The sequence below is a fragment of the Pseudopodoces humilis genome, chromosome 22, assembly GCF_049639895.1.
Source record: "Pseudopodoces humilis isolate 2021_Gansu_Grassland_sample_001 chromosome 22, ASM4963989v1, whole genome shotgun sequence".
Lineage (NCBI taxonomy): Eukaryota > Metazoa > Chordata > Aves > Passeriformes > Paridae > Pseudopodoces > Pseudopodoces humilis.
In genome coordinates this window covers 8,931,357-8,955,073 of record NC_142221.1, presented here as the reverse complement: position 1 = coordinate 8,955,073, position 23,717 = coordinate 8,931,357, and the positions used below count along the sequence as shown (strand labels likewise).

Here is a 23,717-nt window from a genome sequence, read left to right as displayed (position 1 = left end):
TCCTGGGATCAATCCCTGCCCATTCCTCTGGTGCCACCAGAGCAGAGGTGCCACCAGACCAGGGCAGAGCCTGGCCCTGCTCTGACCCTTCCTGCACCTCCAGGGACAGCCAGGGACAGCCAGGGACACCCAGGGCTGAGGCCTCCTCTCAGCATCACCTCTCAAGGCTGAACAGGCTCAACTTTTAGGGATGAAAACCTTAATTTCTGGAGCAATTGCTGTCCTGAAATGTGGGTCTGTGCCAGAGCTGAGCAGGAGTTGCCGTACTTGTGTCAAACCTGCTTCTTCCTTGGTTCTGGGGCCACAAACCTCGACATTCCTGCTCTTTTTCCATCAGAGAACAAACAATCCCCTCTTGTCATTGGGAGAATTGCAAAATATGAGCAGCTATGCCTCAAACAGCAGCTCAGCTCTTTGGTTCTGGTGGCCAGAAACGCCAAAGCCACTGTAAAAGGGATTTCTAATCTCTCAGTGTGGAAGTTTGCTTCTTTTTTGGGTAGGGCTGCTTTGCTTCTGTTGAATTCTACTGAAAACCAGGACCCAAGGCACATTTGGAAATTGGTCACTGGTGCCAAAGCTGATGAACAAGTTCTTGAAATTTATGCCCATCGCTTTTACCTCTTGCTTTGTTCCCGTTCCCTGCCCAAATCTTCCTTCCAAATGTGAATGCTTCCATTTGGCACTGACTTTGTGTTGAAACTCCTGTCAATAAAGTCTAATCCTGAGAGATCTGGTGCAGAGATGAAATAAAAGGTTTAGTAAAATTGTAGGGGCTGAGCTTGATTTTCTCTGTAGAGAGCAAGGACACGAATCTGAGATCTCAAGGGATGTGTTAGTCTGCACCACGGACCCGAGACACAAATCTTGCTGTTCATGGGAGGGGTTGGGGATTTCTCCCTGAACCAGATCCCCAGTGAAAGGAAAACAAATGAGGCTGCAGCTGTGAAAGTTGATAAAATGGAGGAGAAGGAGCGGAGAAAGAACTGATGGAATAAATGATAAATAAATAATTTCCTGTCAGTGCTGTCAGGCTCGCTGCGCTGATTTGCACCCCAAGACACCCTCTTGTTTCAGGTTCCTGGATGAATTGCAGAGCATCTTCTACACCAATAACTCCAGAAACCTGTCATCTCTAATTTAAATATACCCTTAGAGCAAAATTTCCGCATCAAAATTCCCTCCAGAACATTCCATAACGGTGGAAAGTGTGGCGTGAAACCACCAGGATGAAGGCCAATAGAAGTGCCAATTCGTAAAGAAAATTCATTCCAGAGAAATAACAATGGAATTCCTCCCTGAGCTTAGTTCCAGTAAAGTTAAACCTTCTAATTTCTGTTCAGAGAGTGGGGAAGGTGTGGAGCTGGTGCCTGCAGCTGTTTGGAGGACTGGTTGGCAGAGCAGGAACGTGGATATCTCCTTGACTCCTTTAATTTCCCTTCTTTTCCAGGACGACACCGAGCCGTACTTTATTGGAATATTTTGTTTTGAAGCTGGTATCAAAATCATCGCTCTGGGCTTTGTTTTTCACAAAGGCTCTTACCTGCGCAACGGCTGGAACGTGATGGATTTCGTCGTGGTCCTCACAGGGTGAGTGAGCTCCTCTCCCCCCGAGCTTTTTGGGGATTCTCACCCTGATTTGTGCTGTTTCTTTACTCTGGGTTGGGCTGGGGCTGGCTGAAGTGGAATAGAACTAAAAACCTGCATTTCTGGCTGTAGTAAACCCAAGAATGGCTCTTGTGCTGGGTGAGTCACTTGCCAAGCGTTTGAACCAGCTCAAAAGTGGTTTTGAGGATATTTCCTTGTAGATATTCCAGTGTGTATCTGATCCAGACACTTCCTGACATTTCTGTGACTTTGCAGGTTATAATTGCCACTGGTACTTGAACCTGATTTAAATCAATTTATTTTCTGACGTTACAGGATGACTTTAGAAGTCAACATGGAGTGCACTAACAAATTAAATGCATCCTATTTTTAAGCTGTTACAACTCTGAAATGGGCTGAGTTTCTGCAGGAATGAATTTATTCCCCTATAAAATAACTTTTCTCAGAAGAATTCAAAGGTGTTTGAAACGAATTCAAAATGTCCTATTAAGGATGGAGGTGAAAAGGTTACGTGTGCATTTTGTACCCTGGTTTGAGATGATATCACTGATCTCTCTCTTGAAAACGCTGACAATATTTTACATTATGCATTGCAGCAGTTTCTGTCTATTTATATAAATAGAGGGTGATGCTGGTGGATAATGAAAACATAAACATGGACACTTCTAGTCTACAAATTGGGCTTTAAAGCCTCAGAGGAAACGATCCAAAGGTCTGCGCGAGGTCCTGAGCTTGCAGCCTTCATCTTGGAAGGATTTCAGTTCGTTTCTCCCCAGAAACTGCAGCCTGGCTCCTGCTGCTGATATTCTTCCCATTATCCATCCTTTCCCACACCTTCCCTGCCTGTGTGTGTGCTGAAGGTGGATGTTCCCTGCTCCTGGTGGTGGTGTGGAGTAGGGAAATGCTTGCATACATATACAAATGTGTTCATTAGCTCCATGATCACTGTAATTCCATTTGCATTCATGGCACCCTGTGATACAGCACTCCAGAGGCCAAAGGGAATTCTTGATGTATTAAGAGGAGGAGAATAAATATGCAGGGCTTGATTCTCCTGCTGCTGGGGCTGGGTATTTAATCAATAGAAACTTCAGTGGAGGCACAAGGAGAATCAGATTTCCATACTTAGAAGCAGGGGGTACCAGGATGAAAAGAGAATTAGCACAGATGCCACAATTATTCTCGCTGAAGCTCTGTTCTGATTCCTAGTTAGCTCCACGCAGTTGTGTCAAAAAAAAAAAATAAACATTATTTTAGAAATAATAATTTATATATATATATAATATATAAATATAAAATATATATAAAAATTTAAAAATATAAAATAGATATAAAAATATAAAAATATACTTTATAAATATATAAATAATGTATTTATTTAAATTTTAATATATATTAAATATTTATATGTAAGAAATATAAAATAAGTATAGATAAATATATAATAATAAACAATAAAAATAAAAAATAGAAATAATTTTATAAATATATAAATAATTTTATAAATATATAAATAATTATATAAATATATAAATAATTTTATAAACATATAAATAATATATTTATTTAAATTTTAATATCTATTAAATATTTATATGTAAGCAATATAAAATAAGTATAGATAAATATATAATAAACAATAAGAATGTAAAAATATAAATATTTTTATAAATATATAAAGAATGTTATGAATATATAATTGATTTTATAAATATATAAATAGTTTTATAAATATATAAATAATTTTATAAATATATAAGATATAAAATCGAGGCCCTGATTCTGGAAAGGACTTTGGCATTGGTTGAATTTATCCTATAGCAAAGCATTCCAGCATATGCCGGAATTCAGCTGACTCCAGTGGTTCTCTACTTAAAGTTCAGGCTCTACAGAAAAGCTTTTCTGAACCCCAGCCACATTGTTTAGGCACGATTCGAATTATTTTGATTTTTTCTTTTCCCCTCTGTGAACTCAAGACTCCGGAGTTTGTTTGGTTTGTTTTACAACCCAGACATTCCGAGTTTTGCGGCCGCGGGCACCCCGGAGCTGGGTTTCTTGTGGGAGCTGTTTGCAGCACTGTTTGATCCTGGAAAATAATTGTGGAATATCAGCTTGATGAGACAGCTGGAACAAGGACCCCCGGTGCCATCTGCAACCCCGCGGGTGCCTTTGAAGTGCCATCCTGTTAACGTCACCGCTGCTGTTTCCAATGGTGACACCAACTGGGCCCTGCTGAAATCGCCTTGTACAAGGGCTTCCCACCAGGCAGCAGTGCAGGGGTGGCAAAGGCTGAAACTCATCGGCATCGAGTCCAAGAGTCATCTCCTCTCAGGAGATCCAGGCCTCTGATGCTCCTAATTCCAGGGATGGATTTTACAAGGCGCTTGAGCTCGTGCCTGATTTTTGGCGTTAGGGGGAAGCTACTGAAAATAACAGAGTTACTCATGCTCGGTTTGATGCTTCCCTGAATATTTCCAGCCCAGGTGGAGGGAGCACTGAAAGCTCTGCAGCTTCAGGGGGTTGAATTAGTGTTTTCTCTGTAGCCTGGTGTGTTTTGCTCTGCATTGCCCAGATCATGATGAAGTTCTTAGCTCACTCCTGTGTTGCCATGGGGCTGTGCTGGAAAACTGGAGTTCCTCTTGCTTGGGTTTCCTTCAGTGGCCAGAACCCTTTCACCTGCCCACTGCATGCATGAGCTCAGGTGAGAGGGGAAACCTGGCCAGGGATGTTTATTTGAGACAAAATCCTCCTTATTTCTGCATCAAGACTTCAAAGTCAGCTCGATGAGCAAGAAATTTCCTGCTGACAAACCCTCCAGGGAGGGCAGCAAGGTGGTGACACGAGTGGCACCTTCATTTTCATTTCTGTGGAAGGCAGACTCAGATCTGTGTGTTTCAAAAAAATGATCAAGCTGTAATTTATTAGGGAATAATAAAAAAGGACATTGCTAAGCCAGTACTTAATGTGTTCTTATAAATATAGATAGGTAGGACATCACTGTTTGAAATATCATTTTGCTACTCTATCAAAAGCTTCCCTTTGCCATATGTGCGAGATTTCTACTTGAAAATGTTACTTCATGTTTCCCAGGCAGTGCTCAGCTCCAAAGCTCAGTTTTACATTGATCTTCAATGTTAGAGAGGGATTTTGATTCCTCCTCTTTTATTTTCTTTTTTACTTCTGTGTAAGCATGAAAGATCATGGGAATGTTCCATGATGCCCCACACAGAGCTGTGTACCTGCTAATCCTGCCCAGTGCCCGTTTTTGTTAAGGTAAATGGTGAATGTCAGAAAACCTGATCTCATTTTCAGCTTTTAGCTAAGCCCCAGAAAAGCAAAGAGCAGCTCTGCTCTCATTCTCTGTTTCCATAGGAAAAAGGCCAGCCAGAGTCTGGGTGTGTTTTGGAGGAGGCTGTGGGGGAAGGCTCTGCATTGATTGAACTTAGCCTTATGTAAATATTCCAGTGATCATGCAGCAATCCTTCCCACCTGATTTTTCCAACCCTTTTTTTTTTTTTCCCTTTTTTTTAAAAATTTTTTTCTTTGGCTACTCAGCGCCTGCACACTGGAATTATCGATAAAGATATTTTTTATCTACCTGCAATGAGGGAGATTTTGTTTGTCAAAAGCAGACAGCAGAACTTGTTAATCAGGAAATACATCAGGGCTGTGTTCCATGCAGCCAGGATCAATATCCTATTGAGCTAAACTCGAGTCTAACAGATAGTGGCCCAAAATGGCTTTGGTTTGCTGTTCCAGAAAACACTCCCTCGGTTTCTTTTCCCAGCAATGCTGTGGTGCCTATTTCTCATTTGCTTCCAAGGAAACCTGTGGATCTGCTGTTAATAAAGGCCTGGGAAAAGAATAGGTTGTTCTCCTTGAAAGATTTTGTTTCCTCTGTGATTTTTTTAGCGATTTCTGGTGATCTCCACCAGTTGTAGACGAGTCTCAATGAGAGCTGCTCCTGCTGGGATGGGCCTGGTGCTGCTGGGGAGAAAAACACACATTTTATAGCTCCTGCTCTTTTTATTTCCACCTTTCTGTGGGCTTGCATTGGCTCCAGTGATGACATCACCCATTAGCAGCTCTAAATCACACAAAATTGCAGTTTCTCAATTGGCCTGGGACTGGATGATCTTAATGCACTTTTTCTAAGGTGGAGGCAAAGGGACTTTTTAACTCTTGCTGCTGAGTGCTTGGGGTTGAAAATCTCAGAAATCCAGAGAGGTGTTGTGGGAACAATTTTGTCCTGTCCCCAAATTCCTCAGATGGAGCCACGAGCTCTGATTCAGGGCCTGGAGGGTTCAGACCTGCTCCTCTTGGACTTCATGGGAGGTTTTCTCCTGGGCTTTGGATGCAAAGCCTGAAGAACTGCTGGGTTTACATGGAGCTGGTGTCAAGGGGAAGAATGGAGAACAAAGCATGGACAAAATGACATTGATCATTGATTCCCAAAATTCAGATGTCCAGGGATTTTTGATGGGGAAAAAAAAGGCTTTTAAACCATGATGTCCAAGGGGCCTGTCCTCAGTTGTGTTTTGGAGCTTGTTTATACTTTTGGTTTCATCATATCATGGATAATGGGCCTTAAGGTTTAATTCCATACCCCAAGAAAGGAGCTGCTTGTCCCTTTTTCATCACCAGCTACCTGAGATTCCCCTTGGTGCCTTCTAGTAAGGTTTGAGGAGTTCCTTTTCCTGCATGCCTACGGTTTTGTGGAACGCCAGCATTTCCCCAGCCAGAGATTTATGCTGCACAACCTCCCTTGACCTGAGGGCTTTTCTGTGCACCACAGGCCTTTGCTGCTGCTCTGGTCCTTTCCCAGTTCTGCCACATCCTCATGGAGTGACCACAACCATGTGGTGTTTGTCCAACACCAAGAGCGGCTGCAGGTCGGTGTGAGATAACAGAGTGCTTGACAGGACCATGCTCTGTCCTTTGTGAGCAGAATTAATTTCTTTTGGCTTCCAATCAGCCTGGATTAAACACTCTCGAAGAGTCCTGGTGGCTTCTTAAGCCAGTTGGATCAGCTGCCTGGATCTCTGGGTGGGACTGGCAGAGACAGCGTGTGCCAGGCCCGGAGCTGCCAAACGATGTGCACAAAGTCTCTGCGCGGGTACGGATGTCTCAGGCTGTCTGGAACAAATTACAAAAGCCAGAATTATCTTGATTGTCTGAGAAATGTGCTCCCAGCTCCCAATGCTGCTAATAATTTGGAAGGCAACTCATTTAGCAACAGCATCAAGCCCTGCTCATCCTCGATGTGAGCGGTGCTGGTTACCAGGATCATCCTGCTATGTGGGCAGTGGGAGCTGCTATTCCTGGTGCTGCATTTGAGGAGCAGCAGCCTTGGATGCAGCGATGACTGACAGAGTGGGAGGCACAGGAACCACCCAGCCCGGGCTGTGCAGCAGATTTGGACCTTGGATGTGCCCCTTTGAGGTGGATGGACCTCCCAGACAGGGTGTGGGGGGAGAGGTGACCAGGGAAGGGTTCGAGAAGGAAATGCCTGGTTGAGGGCTGGGATTCTTAAAGCTGTCAAATAATTCATAGAAGCTTTGGCTCCACCATTTCTTTCTTTCCATGTGCCTGTGCATTCAGAAGCCCTTAAATGAGGATATCTGAGCTCTGGGATTGGCTCTGGTGTACTTTGTTTACAAGGGTGACAAGATGAGGGGAAATGGCTTCAAACAGAAGGGAAGATAGGATGAGATACCAGGAAAAAATCCTTCCCTGTGATGGTGAGGAGGCCTTGGCAGAGGTTGCCCCTGGATCCCTGGCAGTGCCCAAGGCCAGGCTGGACAGGGCTTGGAGCAGCCTGGGATGGTGGGAGGTGTCCCTGCCCAGTGGCACTGGATGGGCTTTAAGGTCCCTCCCAACCCAAAACCTTTCTGTGATCCTTTGATTCTACATTCCACTTGCAAATAACCATAGAACTAATTAGAAAAATGAAATTCAAGTGAAACCAACCCCCTGGGATGCCCTGCAGCACCCCTTTAGGTAGCTGCTCAATGCTTTGTTTATCAGCTCTGGGGATGTGGGGAATGGAGGGGTCGGAGGAGGGAAGCGCAGATTTCCCTCTGCTTTCCCAAAGTGGAAATTTTGGCACTAGAAAGCAAAGCAGAGCAGCAACAGGAGTTGGGGAAAGGGATACTTTGAGGAGGACCAGGCCAGTCCTGGTTGGCTGCCATGAGGAAAAGGAGCTGTTTGTTTGGGGTTGGTGATGGACTCGGGGCGAGCGCTGTCAGCTCCGTGCGTGAGTCATGCAAGGAGCAAAGCCTTTATGGATTTTAATGCAGCTGGTCCTTGTTTTCCATTCCTTTTATGCTCCAGTGATGGATGGACGCTTGCTGGTTCAGAAGAGCAAAGGGTCCCTTCAGAAATGAAATCAGATCAAGGTGGACAAGACACAGGGAATTTACCTGCAAGGTGTTCTGGCTGGTGGCTGAGGGCAGCAAGGGAGGAAGGCAAGCGACCAAACCTTCATTTCTGAAGCAGAGAGTTTGTAACTGGGAGGGAGGAGGGTGTGTGAGGTCTAAGTTTGAACAGAAATTGTTCTATCCTCTGTCCCTTGGCTGTCTGGGCTCTTGGGGAGCTTCTCTTTCAGAGAAAACTGGACAGGGAGAGAAGGTTTGAGGGCTCTAAACCCATCTGGTGAACGTCCCCGGTTCCTTTTTTACCCAGTGGAGCAGCAGCTTCCTTGGGACTGGAACTTGTTTTCCATCTGGGCTTGTTTCTCTGAGCAAAGGGGGGCCCAGGCTGTGCTGAGCCTCTTGGAGTGTTAATTAGGGCTCGTGTCTTTTTTTGTTGCTTGTAGTGGCTTTTCTGCATCGATTTTGGTGGGGGTGGCTGGAGGCAGGTTGAGAGAAGCGGGTGGGTGAGTAATTGTGTGGCTGGCTGCTAAATCAGGAGACTTTCCTGGGCAGAGGAGGACTCTGGGCTGTGCTTAGAGGAAGGCTGCAGATGGTCCCAGCCCCTCAGAGGACCTGCAGGTGGGGACAGCCCTTCCCTGGTAGAAATTATCCTTCTCTGGCTCTGCTCTGGTGGTGGCAAACCAAATGTTTCAGGTCAGGGAACTTCTCAAGGGCAAACAGATAATGAGATTGATGTGCTGCTCTCTTACTTTATTAAAAGGGACTGGGAGGTATCGAATACCTGGGATGGGAAGTGGTAATGATGGAACAGCACGAGGAGCCAGGAAGTCGAGGCACAAACAAACCCCTTTTTTATCAAAGAGAGAGGAAACAAAACCATCCAGGTTTCCAATCTTGTGCCCACTTCCACGTTTTGTGCCTGGCTGTGCATCCTGGAAGCTTTGTGCTCACAAAGAGGGGCTGCCAGACAATGTTTATGGGTGTTTTCCTCTCCCTGAAGCTGGGCAGCTGTCAGGTAAAAGTGACCATCCCAAGTGAAAGCAAGGGTTGCTTCTCATGGCAGCCAGAGCTTTATCAAAGACAGGCAGGATCATTAGTCCAGAGTCCAGATAGTATTTTTAGCTTTTTATGGCTCTCAAAGGCAGGTGGGTGGCAGGGAAATATTGTCTCTTGTGAGGGAAGCAGCTGCACAGGCAATCGTGGAGCCTGCAGGTGGGAAGAAGACTCTGGACCTTGGGATCTGCTCCTAAAGTGTGATCCTGCCCTGGCAACCGTGTCCTGTGGGCACCTAGAGGTGGAAAACACTGGCAGCTGCTCTTGGAGCTGGGTGTGGATATTGGGAATTCAACCCCAAACCAGCAAATCCAACTGCAGCTCCAAAGTGCTTTAATTTCTTATTTTTAATGCTTCCTAGCTTAAAAACAAACAACAAAAAAAAATTTGCCAAGCCCAAAATACCCAAGTCCTGTGTGTGGTGTTGAGTGCTGTCCCATAATTAGATGAGGAGGAGGGTGCAGGTTACCTCAGACTCCTGTTTGTCAAATTCTGCTGTGTCCCAGTTTGGATGGCAAAGTGCCTGCTCATCTGAGAGGAGAAGAACCTGCCTGTGATTGTGGAAAAGGGTGAGGATTTGGAAAATCAGCCTGGTTTTATCTGAGTGTCAACAGCACCACGTCTGCACACGCATCCTTGGACCCTCACCCCAAAGGCTTTGGGTGCTCTCTGACCATTCCCTTCCTCAGGGCACTCTGAAAGCATCAACAAGACTTTGGTTAGGAAAAGTTGGATTTGGAAAACTGATTTTCCATTCTGCTCTTGCTGAACCAGCAAGGAGGTGTGTAGGATGCTCTGGCCAGGGCTCTGAAAGCTGGGTCTAAAGGAGGTGTGAATTCCAGGTAGAGCCAAGTCCAGGATCAGCACCTGGAGATGTTCTTCCACACAATTCCACAGGATTTTTTGCTCTACTTCATCTCTCTTGCATCTTCTCTGTGCTGAAGGGTCTGATGGGGTTGGGACAGAGGAAGGGATCCCAAGTGAACGAGGTCAGGCTGCAGGATGGATCCTCTGGATGAACTCCTGACCCTGGGAAAGCCACTGGCCATTCCTGCCTCCTGTGGCACACATCAAACCTGTGAGCTGAGCTTAGAGGCTTTGGAAAGTTCCCTGATCCTCACAAAGGGTCATGTCCACCTAAACAATGCCCAGGAAAAACCTTTCCCTCCTGGCATGGTCAGCATCAGCTAAATGCGTGTCTGACACAATTTTGTCTCCTCCCTCATCCGTCTTCCCATGTTTTGGTGGCCAGCACAATCACCTGCTGTGGCTTTTGGATTAATAAATGAAACCAGCTCGTTGGCTCGGTGATCTCAGGGTGGAGCACTCAGGAAACAGGTCAGGTTTTTCTGGTGGATATTCTTATTCTGTCAGTGCTGGAGTTGTCTTGGTTTCCGAGCTGGCTGCAGGGCTGGGTGTGTTTGTGTAGGTGGTTCTCGTGATCAGCTGCAGAATTTTAAAAGCCTCCCTCTGGAGCAAGAAGTTCAGGTCACTCCTGAGTTAAACCCAATTTTAGACAATAATGGGTTTAGCTGCTGGCTCAGTTCAAGTCAGTTCAGGTTGGGCTGGGTGAGATTTAAGCAACGAAAGGATCAGGAATAGAGGCTGAAGCAGTGCTGGGCTTCCCTGGGAATAGAAATTGTTCTTGGGGCTCTCCAAAGAGGGGAGGGCTGCTCTCAGCCAGGAACTGTGGGCAGAAGGTTGTTCCTTAGGGAAGTTTCTGAAGAGGAGGTAAAATTGACTCCTTCCTTTGCCTCATTACACAAATTCCCTGCAGGGCTCTGCACAACAGGAAGGTCCCAGAGTCAGACTGAGGCTCCAGGAGCACATTGATGGTCCATGGGATGATGTAGAAGCAGAGAAGTGAAGGACAAAAATGAGCTGCTTGGAGAAGACTGAGGCTTTTTCAGCTACAAAATGCTCCTGTGCTGAAGGACTCTGATAATCAGAAATACTTGGTTGGATGTAGCTTGCTTCCAGTTCAAAAGGAACCTAAAAGAACTTAAATTGGGGCTCTCAGCTTATTTTCCAATTAAAAAGAACTACAAGATGAAGACAGTTCAATCTTTCAGCCTTTTGGCTCAGTTTTCCCTTCTCAAACACCCTGAACCGTCCTTAAATAAAGTTTGGGCATGGGAGCTTAGGATGAAGGCTGTGAAAGTGATTAAAGGGTTGAAGAAATGTCCATTTAAGGAGAAATGAAAAGGCTGAGAGAGTTAAAACTAAGAGCAAAGTCTCACAAGGGGGTGAGATAGATAAAGAGAAGCAGAGAGGAAATCATGTTTCTCTGTCTATTTTGGTAGGACTCAAAAAGCATCAGCGGCGAAAATGAAGTTTTAGAACTTCTTCACTAATGGAAATGTAATTAACTCATGGAAATCATCACAAGAATTTGCTCCAGCTGAAATGGGCTGGTTTGGGTCTTGAGACCGAAGTAGCCTTGAGATCATCTTCAGATCCACCAGAAAGGAAATGATTTTTTTCTGAAGTGGGATGATTAGGCCTTTCCCTGGTGCTCCCTGGGATAAGTTAGGTGGAAATGTGAACTGGCTGTTTCATAATTGTCCTTTTCTTTATCTTGTAATTTCTTCTGAGTCCTGCAGGAGCCACGGCTCGGGAGCAGGGTCCAGCCTGTTACAGCCTGACCTGGCAACACGACTTTGGCACTTTAGACATGAAACAATATCGATAGGAGTGGTTCTGTTTCATCACTTCATGTCTGATTTAAAGATCAAACATCCTCCTGCTACAGCTCAGAGAGAAACTTCAATGCTTCCAGTGCTGAGTGTGCCCTCCAACCCCGCGAGCCTCAGCTTCGGGAAAAGATCTGGGGCTGAAAATTGTCACTGGTTTAAAATGAATCCCGGGTGGTTTCTGGCACTGTGGATGTCACTCTGATAAAGGAGGGCTGGTTTTGTAGAGGAGGGAGGTCTGGCACCCTCAGACCTGGTGTCACTGCTCCCTTTCCGTGGTGGAACATCCCCTTGACCTTGCTTTGGGAGGATCTCAGCCGCAGCCTCCCAGCTTCGCAGGATTTGGAGCACAGGAGAAGATTCTGGCAGGTGAAATTATCTAATCAGAGGGTGGCCCTGTCCTCAATGAGGCTTCAGTCAGACCTGAGAGCTCGTCCAGCTGCCACAAGTCAGGCATGAAAGCTCTCCTGCTGGGGAGGAGCATTAACAAACCTCCCTCCCAGTGCCAAAGACAAATCTCTGCTGCTTGTCTGGCCTCCAGCGCTGGGAGAAGGGTGGCAGCCAAGGGCTGTGTGAGGCTGCAGGGAGTTATTTCCACGCTGGGAAGGGATCTGCACTCTTGGCTAGGCTCGGTAACATTTCTGTTACCCACCTACCTGGGGGTCATTAGAAATAGGCCTGGAGAAAAGGTGAGGTGAAGTCTCAGCTTGATAAAGACAGGGATCGCTGAATCCTGGCTGCTCTGGCTGCAGGATGAAGACTGAACTCCAGAGAGCTCCTTACATTTCTTTTTAATCCCATTATTTTCAGAAGTTCATACCCATGTGCTCCAAGTAAGTGATGCTGTATCTGTTCAAAACCATTTAGCTGATAACATAAATAACCTCATCACAGATCTCTGCAGCTTATCTCTGCTCTGAGAAATGTGCTGAAATGAAAAATTCTACCTTTCTTCTCTTCTGATGCCAAATCTCAGCCTTATTTCCCCACTTCCCGGGCAGAAGCATTCCAAATTCCTCGAGTTCTGTGGCCAGACTTACCTCTTGGACTGGCTGGATGAATCCTGAGCTTCTTTAAATTTCTTGTTCTGTAATAATCAATAAAGTACTAAAACTGGATAGGTACAATAAAATAGGATTGGGAAATGTTTCGTTACCAGTTGTACAGACAGGACCACCCCAAGCCTATTTTTAAAAAATGCTGTATTTTCTTTCACTCTCTGGTTACAACTTCAAATCCAGTTATAACAGATACAAAATAACGTAACCCCTGCCTTTCACAAAAGGTGACAAGGACAAAGGAAGCTTGGCATGATCCAATTTCTTGTTTTAATTTGAAGCATGAAAGAATAGGAGATGATGGGAGCAGTTAATGCTGAGGCAGATCCAAGATAATGCAGTTCTGGTTCTCCTCTGCAGCAGATTGGGCAATGGGTGGGATTTTGGCCATTCTGTTTTTCTCTTCTGCTCATGTCTTTGGCTAATAAGAGATTTTAGGCTGTTTCTTTTCCCTTTGTTTCCACATTTCCACCTCCTTAGAAATGAAGGCAGTGCTGGTGCCTGACTTTGTAACGTACTCGTGAAGGAGGCTGGCTGTCAGCACTGAAAAGTAGTGAGTTTAAAACGTCTCAAAAGAAGTAAAAATAAGCCTTTAAAAATGTTGAAATGAAGTGTGGGGAACTTGAATCAGAAGTAAAGGAGATGGTAGCAGCATCATCTTCTAGAAATCTTCTAGCTGCTCACTCACAGTGAGTGGGAGACTCTTGCGCGGAGCTCAGCGCTCGTGTTCCACGGGGAATGTGTTAAATCCACGGCGTGGCACACACAGAGCTGCAGCTGGGGGTGTCTGTCACAGCTGAACCCGAGGCAGGATTGGACCTCTGGGGGAGGTGACGTGCTCTGAGCCCAAATGTCCACCAGTGTTGTCACTGACTTGTGAATGAGGGGCTCTGCTTTGGATGGAGAGAGGGGAATGTCCCCCACGGCACAGTCAGCGCTCAGGATCGTGTCCTGCCTTTGAAATGCTGGGATCAGGGGCTGATTTTCAAAAGTTGTGGCTCATGAATGGAAGGGAGAAGTTGGGAGTGTTTTTCCAGTGCCTCTTTCCACAGAAGGATGGGGCTGTAAAGGTTTGCTGCAGCAGGAGCCTCCCAGGGGAGCAGCAGTGCTGAAGCCACAGCTGTGACCTCTGGCCAGGTTCAGCTCTTTGGGGTTCAAAGGTCACATCTGAGCAATCAGCCGAGGCCTGCTTGGCATGAAGGTGCCCAGGGGACAAAAGAAAGCAAAATTTTTATTTATTTTTCCTTTTTGAAACCTGGAAGCCCTCCAGCTCATCAAACAGCACTTCTGCTTCTGGTCCCTCTAGGGCTGCCCTCTGATCTGCCTTGTGTGGGAAGGATGAGAAACCCTTTCCTACAAAGAAATTTCTACTACAAACCTCTGGTGTCCCTCTGTGAGGGCTGGAAAATGGAGAATTAACATCCCTTTTCCTCAAATCAACCTTCTTGTCCATTAGCAGGAATGGAATAGCCCCCCTGCATCTTTGGAAACCTTTGTTCCACAGGAGGAAGTTTTGGGTGAGGCTTAATTTCCATCTAATAGCCTGTTAAAATCTTCACATGGTTTCTTGGAGAATGCCATTAAAAATCAATTACATTAATGGGGCTCAGTTGGAGCTGTGCTGAAATATGGATGGGATCAAGGAAAGTGACTTTGCAAAACAGGGTCCTTGGTGCTGCAGCCATTTATTCCTCTTGATCTCCCCAGGTTTCCGTGTGGACCAAACCTGCTCTTGGATGTTATCAGCTCTGCAGAATTCATTTTCTCTCCAGTGCTTGTTCAGGGATGAGTGCCATGAACTGTGCTGGGAAGTCACTGCCAGGGGGGTTTGGAGGGGCAAATTCCCTTGCTCTGGTAGAGATGGTGCTGGACTGCTCGGTTAAAAGCACCCCAGCACCACTGCAGCACCAGGAGATCCTGTGAATCCAACCGCAGAGCCTGACCTGACACCTTAGAGGTGTCTGGGGCTGTGCTGCTGACACTGCAGAGTGTCCACGAGCTTATCGTGTGACAAAGGGCCTGCAGATATGAGAGGATGGAGAGAAAGAACTTTCTGTCCATGGCTGCTGGGTTGTTAAACTGATTCTAACGTGGGCTGTGAAAGAGGATCCTTATCCATGGAATGTGGTGACAGAGAGAGGCTGGATGTCCTTGCAGGAGAGGTGCTTGGAAAGGTGAGTCCTGTTGTGAGACTGCTCAGGACCTTGTGTAGAGATGGGACCGAGAAGTCCCTGTCCACTGAGAGGTCACTCTGTCCACTGAGAGGTCACTCTGTCCATTGTGAGGTCACTCTGTCCACTGAGAGGTCACTCTGTCCATTGTGAGGTCACTCTGTCCACTGAGAGGTCACTCTGTCCATTGTGAGGTCACTCTGTCCACTGAGAGGTCACTCTGTCCATTGTGAGGTCACTCTGTCCACTGAGAGGTCACTCTGTCCATTGTGAGGTCACTCTGTCCATTGTGAGGTCACTCTGTCCATTGTGAAGTCACTCTGTTCACTGTGAGGTCACTCTGTTGTGAGGTCACTCTGTCCACTGTGAGGTCACTCTGTCCACTGAAAGGTCACTCTGTCTGTTGTGAGGTCACTCTGTCCATTGTGAGGTCACTCTGTCCATTGTGAGGTCACTCTGTCCACTGAGAGGTCACTCTGTCTGTTGTGAGGTCACTCTGTCCACTGTGAGGTCACTCTGTCCACTGAAAGGTCACTCTGTCTGTTGTGAGGTCACTCTGTCCATTGTGAGGTCATTCTGTCCATTGTGAGGTCATTCTGTCCACTGTGAGGTCACTCTGTCCATTGTGAGGTCACTCTGTCCATTGTGAGGTCATTCTGTCCACTGTGAGGTCACTCTGTCCATTGTGAGGTCACTCTGTCCATTGTGAAGTCACTGTCCACTGTGAGGTCACTCTGTCCACTGAGAGGTCCCTGCCCACTGCCCACGGGGTGGGATTTAATGGGGTGAGATTTAATGTGTGCCCCACTGCTCAGGGCTGTGCTGCAGGGCACATTGCCTCCCCCCAGAGCTCGTGTTTGGCAGTGGTGGCACTGCTTTGGTCCTGCTGCTGCTGTAGGAAGCGTGGCTGGAGCTGGGGCTGCACTGGATCTGCTGGGAAAGCTCCACCTGGATCCTCGTGGCGTTGGGATGAGGGGCTGAGGTGGGGCTGGGAAGGAGCCTGAAGTGGCCACCAGTGACTCGAGGTGAAGACAGCTCAGGAGAGGGACAGAGACAAGGTGTGTGTGTGTCTGCTGTGTACTTTCCATCACACTTTGAGCCTCTTGGATAAGTTTTTTTTTGGCAGGAATGTTTGTAGAGGGGATCTGTGGGATCCAGCTGCCTCGTGCCAGTGTTTCCAAACGCTGCAGCTGGGTGTCCTGAGGGACTGAGCCGTGGGGCAGAGCCCTGTGGGGTTTGCACCCCAGTGCCAGGCAGTGCCTGGGGGTCTGTGAGGCTCAGGGACAGCCACAAGGGCTGGGCTCTGCCTCTTGTCCAAGAGAAATTTGTGATTTACAAGAGCCCCTCCTCCCCATGGCGGTCACACCTCGGTTTGTTTTCCTCTTTACAAACGAGGCTCTCGAGCAAAACCAAAACAAATGAAAATCTGGGAAAGATTTAAAGCAGAAGTGGGGTGAGCATGTCCCAGTTCCTCCACGTGCCTTGGCTGAAGGACTCCAACCTCAGCCGAAGAGAACCCCTGGCTGCCGGAGCCCAGGCTTTGACAGGGATGGAGGACAGGGATACCTGCTGAGCTGGTACCCTTCAGCAGAGCTGCAGCCAAGGGCTCCCCTCGGTGTCTGATCACCCTGAACATTCCAGGGCTGGGATTGAGCTGCCTCTGAGCTCCTGGGCTGCCTGCCCTGCCTTGGCCGGCCCTGCAGACCCCACCAAGGTGACTCCATGGAAACGACTCTTGGGATGCTCAGTTTGCTTCTGGAATGGGAGGTTGGAGAGCTGTGCCCTTCCCGGAGCTCCTGTGCAGGTGCACAGCCTCTCCCACCGTGCTTTCATTAAATCCAGCAGAACCAAACCCACCTCTGGCCACTTCCCACCTCATCCTGAGCTGCTTGGGCGTGGAGGATCCGTAAATCCCCGAGCCTGAGGCGTAACCTTGGAGCAGAGTGATGGGAAGGGCATTGCTGGAGACCAGCCCCAGCCAGCCTTACCAGTGCCTGGCTCTTGGAAACGAGCTGTGTTTCAGGCAAATATCCGGGAGCCGGGGATTTTTTTAGCCTGTCTCTTGCTGTTCATTTTCTCCCTGGCACTGGGACTGCAATTCCAGGAACCCTGGCTACACTTGAAAGAGCCTCTCAGACAGGGATAAAAGTAATTAAACCTCTCAGATTTCTCTTTTTTTTCTTTTTAAAAAAAAAAATTTTTAAACTTATTGTATTTTTTCAAAGGTGGATTTAAGATGGGGACAAAATGTGCCAGGCTGTTCCAGCATGGAGCAGGTGAACGGGAGGATGAAGAGGCTCCTCCATGAGATGCTCCTGGAGCAAGCAGAGGTGGTTGGCTGCTGCCAGGTGCAGCTTTTCTTACACTTCCCCTCTCCTCCCCACGTAATTAACTCGTTAAATTTATCTGTCTGAGAGGTATGGAAATGCATGTGCTGCAACCGCTTTGGTTGTGCGAATAACCGTGATTTCAGCTTCCGTGAAAAATCAAGGGAATTGTTTTGCGCCATGCAGAAGCACTGAAAGAACTGAGTTTCATGTGAAAAGCAGATTAAAAAGGCAAGAAAATTGGGGAAAATGAGGAGTAATGTTTTTGTCTAATCTGGATTATGATGGTTTCAAGCTTTTAATGTTCTCAATTTTAATTTTTTAACTTCAGTTTTATTTGGGAAATTAGACTGTGACATCCTTTCAAGTAGAAAAGACCAGACTTTAAGGGTTTCTATTTAACAATGTTGGCACACAAAATGTTCTCCATGCTCCCTTTTTTCAAGGGAAGGTTTTGGCAAACTTGGCTTGAGTTACTGAAGTGTTGTGGTTGACCGAAATCCAGGGGGAATGTGTGGGGAATTCAAGAAAAACTATCCAGCAGAAAGTTTCTCTCCTGCTGCTGTGCTAATCTGGGCAGATGGAGCCAGCTGAGAGTCAGAGCATCCTTAAAAATGCACTTTTTGGATGAGATGTTTTCTCTGTTAATTCTTCCTGATTGCTCTGTGCTTACCCACGTGGAGGGATGGCCCAAGAATTTGAACTTACCTTGGTTAATTTTAGGGTTGCATCTCAAAGTTGTGGTCACTGGAGATTTTTTGATCTATCCCAGAATTATTTAGGTTGGAAAACACCTCTGAGATCATAGAATCCAGCCTGTGACTGACCTCCCCCTGCTTGTCACCCAGCCCAGAGCACTGAGCGCCATGTCCAGGTGTTCCTTGGACACCTCCAGGGATGGAGAACCCACCACCTCCCTTGGGCAGCCCCATCCAATGTTTAATCATCCTTTCAGTGGAGAAATTCTTCCTGCTGTCCACCCTGAGCCTCCCCTGGCCCAGCCTGAGGCCATTCCCTCTCCTCCTGTCCCTGTTCCCTGGGAGCAGAGCCTGAGCTGTCCCCTCCTGGCAGGGACTTGTGCAGAGCCAGAAATTCCCCCTGAGCCTCCTTTGCTCCAGCCTGAGCCCCTTCCCAGCTCCCTCAGGAATTCTCCAGCCCCTTCCCAGCTCCCTCAGGAATTCTCCAGCCCCTTCCCAGCTCCCTCAGGAATTCTCCAGCCCCTTCCCAGCTCCCTCAGGAATTCTCCAGCCCCTTCCCAGCTCCCTCAGGAATTCTCCAGCCCCTTCCCAGCTCCCTCAGGAATTCTCCAGCCCCTTCCCAGCTTTGTTCCTTGTCCTGGACATGCTCCAGCCTCTCTAAATCCTTGGAGTCCAGAACTGGACACGGCACCCAAGTTCTGAGTCCAGGGGGAATTTTAGGGGTCTCCATGTGCTGAGGAGCTGGGCTGCTCTGGGCCAGCCTGCCCTGCCCTGATGTGAACCCTTGGCTGTGCTCATTTCTGGAGCTGTGTGAGGCTGGAGCACGGGGAGCAGGTGAGGGCAGCTCAGTGGTGGGATGGTCCTGGCTCGTCCCACGCTCCCAAGCTGCACACGGTGTCCTCACGCTGTCAAACATTAACCTGTCCCTCCTCACACACCTGTCCCTGAGCCTTCACCACCTGGGCACGCAGCACACACCTGCTGGGTCCTGTCCCAGTCTCAGGGCTCAGCTCCTGTGGGGTGCGGCACGCGGGGAGGAAGGCTCCAGCACTGCCTCATCCTGAGCGTGAACAGGAGGAGATGGCCTTCCTGAGAGCACAGAAATGCTCAGTGGGGATGGCCCTGGAGCAGGGACACCCCACCAGGCACCTGCTCCATCCCCAGAGTGTTTTGTCCAGGTGCAAAGCAGCCTCGGTGCCCCAAACCCGTTTTCTGCTCAGCAGTTTGCTGGCAGTGGGGCGATGTTGGCATTAACCTGGCTCTCTTTGATCACCCCCACACCTCTCCACCGGGCTCCAGCTTTGTTTGAGGTGGCAGAAGGGATTGTTCCAATCTCATTTTTCATCTTTATTGTTCGGTGCACAGCCCTTGTCTTATTTACAGTCTTATTCAAACCGTGGGCTGAACATGGGAATCGTCATTTCCTTCCAGGCCCCGTTTTTATGGACCTCATTGCCACAGTCTGAGAGCTCCACACCAACATTAACTCAATTTCACAACACCCCTGTGATACAGACTTTGATGTTTCCTATTTTACCGTGCCAAGGGAGGTATAGGAATATCTTAAGACAAAAGTAACCATTAATTTTTACTTAATACCTTCAAAACCTGTTTTTTGGGAACAGCAATAGGCTCGTTTCTCCTGCATGGGCTCATTCCCCGACAAGTTTTAGGGCACCAATCCAAATGGAAACATTTCCAGGGCTTCTCATGAGCTCACACCAGAGTTTTCTTAAGGTTTTCCTTTATTTAGGGCCCAGACAGCACCTGGAAAACTCCACCTAAAACCAGAAAACTATAAAAGAGGTGGGATTGTGTGGCTTTAAGCCTGTTGGGAATTTCATGTATTTGTCTCATGATGCACACAGGAAATAAAAATCCTCCAGGTGACGGTGGCAAAGAACATCCCAGTGGACATTTTAGCTTAAAGCTGGAAGTTTATGCAACTTCTACTGAATGTTCTCCCGAGACCTTCCACCACCCATCCCCTCACTGAGCCCTCTTGGCCATCTGGCAGTCAAAAGTGGTTTTTGAAGTTGCTGCTGGTGGAGCTGTGCTGTGGAGGAACAAACTTCATGGCATTATTTCTTCCCTTGGTAGATCTGTGATTTTAGGAGGAAAATGTCCAAGAATAATTGAGATGAATCAGGTTTCTATATGTGGCTTTTTTTTTTGAATATTTAACATCTTGGATCTTGTGAAGCAAAAGGGGCAAGGTGTTTATTTTTAGGGCTGGGGAGTGGATGAAGCTGCTGGCCTAGATCCTGTACTCCTTCCAGGAGGAGCAAGGCAGAAAACAACCACAAACTGAGCGATGGAAAGGCAGAAAACAGCACAAAATTTGTGTGATGGGCAGCATTTCTTGTGTTTATTTGAGCTGACACAAAACAGTTGGTTTTCATGTTGAGTCGTTGGAGTTGTGGAGGGAAAAGTAAAAAAAGGAATCATGAGAACTTTGAATAAAAACTCTTCCCTCTGGTTTTATTTCAGTTGTCCAAAATGAGAATTGCCTAAATACTTGAAAAGGATGAAAGCCAATAAAATAAGGGAAGATTTTCTCTCTGTCTCCAACTCCTCCGCCATTGAACACTGGGGTTATAACTTGCTTAGTTATTAGTATTAATAAATTAATAATTAATAAATTAATAATTAATAAATTAATAATTAACTTGCTTAGTATATTAGTATTAGTTATTCCAGTGTTTTGCTTTTCCCAGCTGCCACAATATGGAAATCTTGGGAGTTTTGAGGGCTCTTCCTCTTTCCCTCCTCTTCCCTGTGCCATTCCTGATGCTTTGCACTGGTTCCAGTGAAAATTCACCTTCACTTCTGTCCCGCTCTCCGAAATTCAGCTGGGTTTAAACAGCCCCCAGATAAGTCTCTAGTTACAGGCTGGGGAAAAGTCTGTGTTTGCAGTGCATTTCTTACAGGGAGATATTGCTGTTACTTTAAAATTAAAAATAAGATCAAGATATACTGAAAAAATAGAAATAAGTGGGGTGAAAAACTGTTCTTCAGCCGAGACTGAGAATGGAAAATTTCTACCCAAAGAAGAATATTTCTGGAAATGACAACTCAATGGAAACATAGTTCTCTAATGCATTCACTGTTAAGTGAACATTATTTATGTTGCAGGAGAGAAACACAATGTGGCAGAAGTTATTTGGTTGAAAAAAAATAAAAAAAAATAGAAAATCCATGAGCAGACATTCATCGTTTGCAAGCAGGGAGCCTGGGATACAGATGAGCTAAAGGATGAAGACTCCAGACTCTTGCTCTTGTAATTTGCATTTTGTTGGTATATATAAAATGAAATGAGGTTTATATTTGTTTCAAGCAGAAGTGCTTAGCAGGCATAGGAAAAGCTGTCTGCAACGTTAAGCATATATTCCAAGTTTTCTTGGAACGAGATCATTAGGAGGAAATAGCTCCTCTTTTTCTATTCTTGCTGAGGTAGGACCATGTTCTCTACATTGTTTAATAGCAAGTCTAATGCCACTTTGGAGACTCTTTTTTGGAGAGGCAGCACATTCTCAGCCATGTGATCCTGCAATCTGCACTTCTTCTAGGGTAATACTTGGATGAATCTTGCTCCAAAGGGGAGCTGCAAATCCCACCTGATTTGGGCTGGCTTGTGGGACTGACAGGGGAATTCAGTTCTGGGACAAATCTACACAGGGGTTTTATTCTTCCTTCTCTCTATTCATCCCTTCTAGGGCTGCTGTCATGCTTTGGGCTCTGCAGCTGCTCCTCTGGGCTCTGGGTGTGTTCCTGGCACCTCCAGCTCCCAGATTTTGGTGTGTCAAGTTCTGCATGGACAGTGCAATGGGAAGGTGAGGGAGCTCCCCGTGCTCCTCCTCCTTCCCATCTCAATAATGTGCAAAGGAAGTTTTCCTTCCATCCATCCATCCATCCTGCAGCCTCTGGGATGAGGCTGAGCCCCTGTGCAGCTGCTTTTTTAGGGGTCACCACCTTTGGAAACAGCTTTTCCTTTTTCCAGTGGGGAGGGCAGAGGTTTGGGGTTTGCATTTTAGCAGTTTGCTGTGGCTGGCAGATCTTTAACCCTCCTATTTCTGATTTCACTGGGTTTCAGATCAGATCCCAAAATCCTCTGGCCATTTGGCAGGACAGATTTCCCAGCTCGGAGCTCCTGTATCCCATGGAATTATTCCCTCAGCAATAAAGACAACCAGACTGACAGCTAAAATATTTTTTCTCTTTGTAATGACTTATTAACATTCAAAATTTATGGATCTCTTTGTGCCCTTAAAACATAACAAATCTTCCCTCTGTCCCATTCCAGCATCACTTGCCTAAATTTGAATCCATCACTTTGAAATGATTTCGTTGCAAATGGGATGCACGATGAATAATGGAATATCTTGAGCCCTACTGACTTCAAATTAATGTCCTTTACTGCCAAGTAATTACTGTCCCATCAAGGAATCCTTTGTACCTCTGGATGAGGCTTTCTAGTCCCTCATGCCCCAAAGTCCTTCAAACTGTCCCTTTCAAGCTGGTCTGAACCAAAAATATATAAGGACTGTGGGTCCTGATATGTTTTTTAGGCCTTTAATTGGTTTTGTGGAGCTGTTGGAGGCTGGAGCCCATCTCTGGATGACTTTGTCCTGGACACCAGAAGGATTTGCAAGAGCCCTGTTGCTTTTTAAGGCTCAGCCTGGCACTTGTGACATCAGCTCGTTCTTGACCTTCCTGTGGCAAAAAAACAGATTGTTGTGGTCATCTTTTTTTGCAAATATGTTCTGCCTTGTCCTTAGGGCTGTGGGTGGGTGCTGCAGGAACATCTCAGGAGAGGAATTTTGCTGCTGAAAGGAGGGGATGAACTCCAGCCCTGGGCTAACGGAGCTCTTGTCCTTCTGCCTGCTGGCTTCACTTCTGTTCAGTGCCCTGGGTGCAAGGATGGGAAATCTGACCCCACTTAATTCATGTGAGAAACAACTGGTGGCACTGAATTTTCAATCTGCTCTCTTCCAGGAAAGCCTTTTCTCCCACTTCACCAGTGCTTTGTGCTTGATCTTGCTGAATTCTAAAACTGCTCTCTTAGCTATCGATGAGGAACTGACTCTGGTGTCTAAAAGAAGCATTACCAACATGAGGATCCCCAATTTTTAGGATGCTCACTCTGTCTTACCCTCTAACAATCAGACTTTCCCTTCTTTCTTTTGTGGTTCTCACCATTAGATTTTCAGTTTAATTTTTGCAGTGCTGTTCACCCTATTCTGTACAAATCTGAGCCCCGTGATGGAGCTTTTTACACCTTCTTATCATTTGATAGGGAAAGACTGTGAGCAGAAAGTCACACAGACAAGTTCCTTTTATCCCACCCAGGGCATGTGAGGTCGCAGAGGGATGGACAAGGTGTGTGGAGCGACCTGAACCTGTTTGTGGGCTAATTAATCTGCTCCATAATTACCTCATGTCGTAATGACTACTCGGTGCCAGAATCCTCAAGAAAAATCCACCCCAACTTTAAGGACCATCAGTCTGTGTCATTAAACAGGCCCTGTCCCAATCAACCAGAGCTATTTAAAATTTAAATATAATCTCTTGGGTGTCTGTCTCCTCATGAATCTCTGGAGGCTGCAAATCTGCCTTAGCTCTTCTAACAGGAGATTTCCAAAGAGGTTTAACTCCTTTCTCTCCAGCTTAGGATCACAAGCAGGATGGCCCTGATGATCTAAATAAATAGATGTGCTGCTCTTGGGTTATTTCATCTT

The 23,717-nt window shown here is 46.6% G+C and overlaps 1 protein-coding gene across 10 annotated transcripts in view; it reads left to right on the top strand.

Annotated features, from left to right (window-relative positions):
* The window catches only part of CACNA1B (calcium voltage-gated channel subunit alpha1 B), a 233,113-nt gene that overhangs the window by 9,088 nt on the left and 200,308 nt on the right, over positions 1 to 23,717 (top strand). For all 10 annotated transcript variants that reach the window (XM_088065811.1, XM_088065815.1, XM_088065810.1 and 7 more), the window contains exon 3: positions 1,448 to 1,587. In XM_088065811.1, coding sequence (XP_087921937.1) covers positions 1,448 to 1,587 — 140 coding nt within the window. The remainder of the gene's footprint in view (positions 1 to 1,447; positions 1,588 to 23,717) is intronic.